Below are 8,474 nucleotides of genomic sequence, written 5' to 3' on the forward strand. Positions count from 1 at the left end.
ACGCTGCACTGCCAGGGTCCCTAAACCATCTGCTAGGAGTGGTGATGAGATGTCAGGCAAGCAGGGCTGTCATTAATGGGGATCTTTTATCCTAGCCTGATGGCATCAGTTGGTGTGGGACTGACCTGCTGGCTGTGCACACTGCTGGTGTGGGACTGATCAAGCTCAGGTCCCTGTACCCACAGCACCCATAGTTTGTCCTGCCAGGCTCTGCCTTCCCGAGGGACGCTGTGAGAGAGGACAGTAATGTGGAAAAAACAGGGCTCTGAGGACAAGTCCTTCACCCATAACTGACGGATGTGCAACATTTTGCTCTCTGAATGACTACCCATCCATCATCTTCCCTGAAGGACAGGAGTGAATCCCATGGGTGCTTGGGAGCTGTTCGTTGGGGTCCTGCTGCTTGAGTCACTCCACTGAGCCCCTGCACCAAAAACATCGTCTCCCAGAGGTCAGCCTTGGTGAACCCAGGCTGCCCATGCACCTGGCTAGACTCCTAAAAACTGTTGTTGAGTACAGAAAGTCCCTCTGACTTGTACAGGAGAAGCGATTTTGCTCAAGAGTTCACTTGCCGGCATATGAGGAAGCAATTTTCTGCTTCATCAGGGTGCAGCGCTGGCTTTAGAGGGTTTTGTGCCAGGGTCAGTGACACCGCTTGCCGTCACGGATCCTGCTACCCTACATCCCACTGACACCAGCCTCTCAGTGCTTGTGTCTCCTGAGCAAATGAATTTCATGCTCCTGTGATTTTGGGGGAGAAAAGGTGAAGCGCACCACTGAGAGCTAACAGAGCAGAGTTTGGCATCGTGAATACTGCGCTGGGCCGAGGTGACACCCCTCTCCTCTGATGATGATGATGGGTCAGTGAATATGACTGTGCTGGAGCAGACTGGTGCAGCTGTAGAGGAAGAGAGCAGGGCAGAAACGCCAGAGCTGGCTGCAGCAGCGGCTTTGCTGTGGGGCTTTGCTCCCTGTGGTCGAGGAAGGGAAGGGAGGATGAATAGCAAAGTGTTTGGATGAAGGTGCTCAGAGGGGTTTCTCAGCACTAGACTGCTCTGCAGGCTGGCGAGATGTGAAGGTGTAATGAGGTGCAGACACTGGCTGCATTGTCTCTCCTTGCTGTCTATGGTGAACACCATCCCACGAGGAGGTGACCTCTGCTGCTGAAGCCCCTCCACTGGGACATGTTCAGGGTTCTCCCTGAACATGCCTTTGCCATGACTCTGAGCCCCATCACTGTACTTCTCAGAGATCTCATCCATGTATGGGACAAGCTCATCCTCTTTGGTCATCAAGAGGCCACCAACTCACCAAGTGACTCTTCCAGTGGCTCTGTTGTCCTGATTAGTGTCTCAGGAGCAGAGGACTGAAGTCAGGCAGTGGCATCTCCTCCAGCACTGAAGGAACAGTCCATCATCAGCACAAATAGACCCAAGTGCAGAAACCATGTCTCTGGGTTTGTCGGGAAAGGGTTTGGCACAGAGGAGGGGAGATGCTGCCAGACTACCCTGGGGTCTGAAGGCAGCTTGGAGCAACCTCTGCCCTCACAGCCTGATTCTTCAACCACCCCACCCCTTTCGACAGCATTCCCCAGCTTGAAAACAGCAGCCTCTGACACTCATTAAGCATATTGTATAACCATGGTATAGTGTGCACGCAGCCTAATTGCTTTTGGGTAGATAATTAAGCAAGACGGCCACTCTAGGCTTGTGTTTGGAAATGGTGCTGGGATCCTGCATGCAGAGAGCCTGGTCTTGCAGCTCCAGGGGTGGTTCCTTCCTTGTGAAGCTGCAGACATGGTGTCATTGCTTGCAAAAAAGCCTTGCAAAATGCTTTTGGGAAGGAGCTTCCTCACCTCCTGCAGCTGTGAGAGGCACTGAAGCTACCCCCATCACAGCACCCTGAAAACAAAATACAGTGTTCTGCTGCTTTTCTGTAATGCCCTGGTGATGGTAACATTGGTCCGACACTTTCCTAATGCAGTTCTGAGCTGGAGGAAGTTTGGCATGGAGCAGATGCCGGGCTGTAGGGATGCTGTGGAAGGCGTTAGAAAGGCCAAGCTCCAGAAGCCGCCCGTGTGCTGGGCTCATCCCCAGCAGCGTGGGCAGCAGGTGGAGGGAGGGGATGCTGCCCCTCTGCTGCGCTCTGCTCTGCTCTGGGGAGACCCCCCTGCAGTGCCGGGTCCAGCTCTGGGCTCCTCAGCCCAGCAGAGCCAGGGAGCTGCTGGAGCGGGGCCACAGGAGGCCCCAGCAATGCTGGCAGGGGGGGAGCCCTCTGCTGGGGGGCCAGGGGAGGGAGTTGGGGGTGTTGAGGCTGGAGCAGAGAAGGCTGCGGGGAGACCTTAGTGCAGCCTGTGAGTGCTTCCAGGGGCCTCTGAGAAAGCTGGGGAGGGGCTTTGGATCAGGGTCTGTTGGGCCAGGACAAGGGGTGATGGGTTCAAGTGGAAGAGGGAGATTGAGACCAGAGAGAAGGGAGAGATATTTGATGCTGAGGGTGGGGAGATCCTGGCCCAGGTTTCCCCTGAGAGGTGTGAGAAGCCCCATGGCTGGCCCCATGTCAGGTCAGGTTGTCCCTTGTGTCTCTGAGCAAGCTGCTCTAGTTGCAGATGTCTCTGGTTCCTGCAGGGGGTTGGACTAGGTGACCTTGAATGGTCCCTTCAACCCAAACCAGTCTGTGATTCCCTTGTAGCGGCCTCTCAGCTCATTCTCTTGTTGTTTAGGACAAAGTTCCTTTGTGGGCACGGCTGGGTGCAGGGTGCAGAAGTTACAGGGAGGAGTAAACAAGGCTCTTCCCACACCCTTTTCTCCCCAGCACAGTCAGAGGATGGTGCCTGTTGTGCTAAATCAGCCCCTGCTGTTGCAACCCACAGCCTTTGCCTGTCCAGGTTTATCCACAGCTCCCCAATCACTTTATAGAGGCAGGTGGTATCTATTCCCTGGGGAAACTGAGGCTTGCTCTGGAGTTAAGTCGGGAGTTGGGTGCTGTTGGTCCTGGTCTGGCAGGACTGGGAGCTCTTTAGTTTTCCTCTCTCCTTACTCCGGTATTCGCTGTCTCGTCCCACGGCCGATCCCAGCCTGCAGCCCTAATCCTACCGTGCTGGCTCTGCCTCCTTCCTTCAGAGGAGGGAATTCAGTGAGACCTCTTGACCTCACCGAGGAGGAATTGCATTAATCCAAGATAACCTTTCTTTGCATCCAGAGATGTCCCATCTACTATGAGGAAAACGTGGCTCTCGCCAAGTATGTGCCATCCCCAGAGAGTGCTGCCACAGCTGGGCTTGAGCCAGTTGAAGGAAACAAGAGCCAGACTGACCATAGTGTGCTGCTGCCTTCATGCAGGTTTTTTTTTTTAATCAATTCTTATCTGCCGCATTATTTGGTCTGCTCATTGTCCTTTGGGCTGGATGAAAGTACTTTTCTGTTGCGTTTCATCCTTAGAGAAGCATTGTGGGTTAATGCTGTCTACATGAAATAGCTGAAAACATTTCTACCAGGGCTTTTGACTGTTTTCTTCTACCAAGAGGGCTGTGAAAGCTGGTTAGTTGAGGTTAGAAAGGACCTTTCAGCTCCTCCAGTCCACTCGTTCCCCCAGCACTGCCAGGTCCCCACTAACCCCTGGCCCTCAGCACCACCTCCACACCGCTGGCAAACCCCTCCAGCCATGGGCACTCCACCACTGCCCTGGGCAGCCTGGGCCAGGATTGTACAACCCTTTTGGTGAAGAAGTTTTTGCTAGTTAGAGAAGAGGTTGGACTAATTGCAGGTGTAGCAGCTTCCTGGACAACCTGACAGATTGAAGGACACACACATTTAAAGGAAGGCCCAGAAAGAATGGGCAGGGGGACCAAAATGCTGCCACAGCCCACAGGCTCTGCTGTTTGCAGGGCTGACTGAGGGCATCTTTGGTGAGGAGCACCGGCAAAGACCTTGATGTAGAGAACCAGGGGAAGAAGGGCATTAAGCCTACAGTGGTACCAGCTCCAGAACACGCCCGTTCCTGGGGATCCAGGCTCAGACTCCTTTTGGTTTCCTCCCTTGCCCCCCGGCACCCGTTTTTTTTCCCCTGTGTTCCCCTTTCAAGATGCTCCAGCAGCAAAACCGGTAGCTGTAAATAATTCATCACAACACTGCTCCCAGAGCCAGCCAGTATTGAATGCCATGGCCCAGAGACAGGCAGGTGCTTTTGCTCCTGCACCACTCAACCCTCCAGAGGTTCAGGGCAGCTTTTCATGGATGCTTTAATTTCCGATCGAATTTACTGTATTGATCCCATCCTGTGTTTTGCTGTAGCGGTGTCTTGTCTCTTGAAACAGGGCTGAGGGCAGCAATTGCTCTTCACAGAGAATACCGTGCAGCTTGTGATTCTTGAATTCACCTCTGCTGAGCTGAAGAGTTGTGTAACCACCACAGTTAAACAGTCTCCTCTTACTAGACTTTACATCAACCCCTACATTTGTTAATTTGTTTGAGGCTACAGTACTTGCTCCTTTGCCTCTCATCATGAGGGAAATAAAATTACGTGAAATAATGATGCAGAACCTTTCACCCCATTTGCTGTAGTCCTTGCAGATGCCGCTGAGATGGAAACATCTATTAGAGCGCACTGAACAACGAGCTAAAGCCTAATGGGTTTAACATGCCTCCAAACAATAGAGTTTCCTGGGCAGGAAGTCTGGGTACTAAAAAACCCACCAAGACATGGTCCTGCCGCACATTGTTCACTCTGCAGATGTAGCGGGTGAGAAGGGAGGAGGGAGCACAGGTCCGAGGGCAAGGAGGTCAGCGGTGCAGGGAGGGAGATGGTGGCTTCCCATGGGTTTATATTTCTTTCCATGGTTAAATTTCGGTCATGGTTGGGAGCCAGAAATTGAGCGCCAAAAGATTTTTCCAGGGAAGAGGTAAAAACACCACGGGTAAAAATGAGAGGCAGGAGAAGAGGCCTTTGATCCATCAGAGACTCAGCATATGGAGGGATGGAGAAGAGCTTGCTGAGCCCTGCTCCTGGAGGCTGGAGCTCTTGCCTCTGAGCCTGTAGGAGAGTTCCCGAAACTTACCCTCATTTATCAGCACAATGGTTGCCTATGGCCCACCCGTGGGAAGGCAATTTGGCCAGCCAGCATCTCCAGAGCTGCCACACACTTCTGCACACCATGCCCCGGTGCAACCATCAGCCCTGTGTGACGGGGAGCTGAAACTGGTTACACCCAGTGAGGACATATTGCAGCAAATGTGTCCTCAGCCACACCTGGGGAGCTTGGCCTCACCTTTGGTGGGATCTTCATATCTAGACAGATCTCTCATGCTTGGCCCAAGAGTGCTCCAGCACCACTCGAGAGCTGAGCTGGGTTTTTCCTCTAACCAAATCGAAGGAGTTGCTCTGGGGTTTGTGGAGTTGCACAACCACGGGAAGGAGGAAGGGGCTCAAGGGGATTTGCACCAGCATGGTGGAGACCAGAGCCTGCCCCAGACACTGTATGAAGACCCTGGGATGCTCTTTGTGGCCGGTGTTCAGGGTGGGAGCAGGGGAGGTCTGGAGAGCTGTTTACTGATTGAAAGGGTCGATTGAGGCATGTGTTTGATTCCAGACAAAGAGAAGCCAAGATGTCTTGTATCATTCAAAGACATGAAGGGGTTGATCAGAGCAATTAAAGCCCCGTAGACTGGAACAGTAAAAATTGCCTCCAGCAGGGGCAGAAATTTATTATTACAGGGTCACAGAATGGCTGAGCTTGGCAGGGACATCTGGAGATCATGGCAGCCCTCCTCCCAGGGCAGCCAGGCTGGCTTTCCTTGCTGCGAGGAGTGTTTCTGGCTCAAGTTCAACTCCAGGTCCTTCTCTGCAGAGCTGGTTGGGCTGTGCTGGTGCCTGGGATTGTTTCTCCCCAGGGGCAGGACTTTGCACTTCTGGCTGAACTTCACCAGGTTCTCCAGCCTGTTGAGGTCCTTCTGGATGCCCATATCTCCAGCCCATTGAGGTCCCTCTGGATGGCAGCGCAACCATGAGCTGTGACAGTTACTCATCCCAGTCTTGTACCTCCTGCCAGCTGACTGTGGGTGCACTCTGCCCCATCACCCATGCCATTAATAAGGATTTTCAGCAATACTCACCCAGATAAAGTTTAAACAATATTATCCTTGATTATGCTGAAGAGTGTTGGCTCCAGTTATGCTCGGGTATGGTGGGGATTTGGGAATACCAGGATCCTGGGCCAGCACTGCTTTGTTGCTTTGGAATGAAATGACTGACAATTTTTAACCTCTCGGGCACCCTCGTGATTAGTGTGTTAGCATTCTGCCTGCTGCTTTGTGGCTTCGCAAGGAGCGAAGCGCTACTAGAAAATGAGAACCAGGAAAAATTAATAATCGCTTACCACGGCCGTGTGCCGGCTGCGTGGGTGTTTGCAAAGCACGACAGGATTTTGCTGTGCTGAGCAAGGCAAATTCAGGCAGAGCAACTTAGCATTGTGCTGGATGATTTATTTTGGCAGGCGGATAAAGGAGAACTGACAAGATGACGAGTACTGCTACCAAGAGCAGCTACCCGGATCGGTCCCGGAAAACACTCTGCACAAACCCATTTCTCAGCATCAAGGTAAATGTCTCCTGCTTTCTCTACTCCCCCTGTGGGCTGTGCCCTGGTGAAGAGGAGTTTAGCTTCCTGCAGAAGGCAGCGATAGGATTTCTGTTTGCCAAAAGCATTTGGAAGTGGATGGGGTGCTCCCCATGGCAGAAGTGCTGTTGGATGCGCAGCCATCTCTGTCCAAGAGCGCATGGTGAGACAGCGATGGTGCGATGCAAGTTTGACTTCCAGCTTCTGCAGCCTTTAAATCCTGTCAGTGGAACTCCCAGGGCCCAAAGCAAACCTGCAAGAGAAGCAAATCTCAGGTCTTAAAGCAGTTATGAGCCTCTGTCTTTGTCGAAATTATTTTTTTATGTTATCCATCATAAATGTATTATGTAATGAGGGCAGCAGAGATGGAGGAGAGGGGGGATCGATGCTTGCTCTTGGAGCTGGCACACAGCAACCGGTGAAGCTTTGGGTCTTAGTCCCCAATTTAGGCAAGGAATGGCATCTAGTTGGCTTAAAACCTGCCCTTGCTTGAATCCGTTCCCTGAAAACATGTGTCCTAAGTGATGATTCAGGCCATCCACTCTGCAACGCCACCTGAGCCTGATGTAAGTTCACCCGGCTCCTCCTTGTTTTGCTGTTGGGTGTCTGGGGTCATGCGGGGAGGTGGTTCCTCCACATGTCTACCCGAGAGCTCTGCCAGGTCCAGTGCAGGCAGCCAGGTGAGGGGACTTCATTAAGACCTTTGGAGAAGCCCCGGAAGCTGGGTGTGGTGGAGACAGCAGGAAGCAGTGGTCACTTCTGCACAGCAGTCTGATGGTCGGAGGGCTGCTCGGGGAAGGCAGAGGACCAGCTCCACTTGCCAACATAGGCACGAAGCCACATTTCCTCTGTCCTGGATGCACCCAAACCACTGAGCCATGGGGAACCCTGGGCGAAGGTCTCTTTTTCTCCCCTCATCAAAGCTGGGAAGAGGCGTGAAGCTGGATGCAGTAGAAGCCAAAATCTTCTGGTGGTGGGACCAGTGCTGTCTGAGGGATTAGCATATCGATCTGGAAGTAGAAATGGCTTCTTGCCTCCTACCCATGGCTGTGTTGGTGCCAGAGGACACCTCAGCTCCTTATTTGCGTGTTCATTTGTTTGCAGAGGAGGATCCACGGTCCTTGGCTGTGGAGGTGGTGGGGAATCCTTTTCTCTTTGCACAGTGCTAGTGGCATTTTTAAAAAATGCCATGTAACGATGATGGCACCATCATTGCAACTGGCGTTCTGCTGCAAGGTGTTGATGGGGGTGTGTAGCAACACTCAATAGAAAGAAAGAGATAAGACAACCATCTGTCAAGTGGAAACAACCATCAGCATTGACCACAGCTGTGGAGTAAAAGGCGAGTGCTCAGCTTGCATCAGAATCAAGTTCATATTTCCATCTTCTTTTCTACGGAAAGGATGTTTTGGAAGGTTTGTGCTATTTTCTCACTCACCACAAAGAAACAGAAAACTAAAACGAAACCAGCTGTTGGTGTAGCTGGATGACAATTGCTCTGTTAATGGAGCATGTCGTTTGGCTTGTGAGTATCAGTTTTCAAGATACTCTTGTTTAAACAAAGAGATGACAGCTACAATGTTTTGCTCTGGGAATAAACTGCTGCAAAGTGGGAGCTTGAGACACGGAGTCTGAGGGAGCCAAAGGTGGTGTGACATGCAGCACATCAAGAACTGCTGGGTGTAGAAATGGAGAACAAGATGGAAAATCATAGAATCACAGACTGGTTTGAGTGGAAGGGACCATTCAAGGTCACCTAGTCCAACCCCCTGCAAGGAGCAGGGACACCTGCAACTAGAGCAGCTTGCTCAGAGACACAAGGGACAACCTGACCTGACATGGGGCCAGCCATGGGGCTTCTCCCA

At 52.1% G+C, this 8,474-nt stretch overlaps 1 protein-coding gene across 1 annotated transcript in view; it reads left to right on the forward strand.

Annotated features, from left to right (window-relative positions):
- Positions 1–6,510: 6,510 nt before the first annotated feature.
- The window catches only part of LOC104499675 (solute carrier organic anion transporter family member 2B1-like), a gene marked incomplete at its 3' end in the record, with an annotated part of 26,590 nt that continues 24,626 nt past the window's right edge, over positions 6,511–8,474 (forward strand). The window contains exon 1 of the mRNA XM_010143215.1: positions 6,511–6,591. Within this exon, the coding sequence (XP_010141517.1) occupies positions 6,511–6,591 (81 nt within the window). The remainder of the gene's footprint in view (positions 6,592–8,474) is intronic.

The sequence above is a fragment of the Buceros rhinoceros genome, unplaced genomic scaffold (assembly GCF_000710305.1).
Source record: "Buceros rhinoceros silvestris isolate BGI_N320 unplaced genomic scaffold, ASM71030v1 scaffold10209, whole genome shotgun sequence".
NCBI classification, from domain to species: Eukaryota; Metazoa; Chordata; class Aves; order Bucerotiformes; family Bucerotidae; genus Buceros; species Buceros rhinoceros.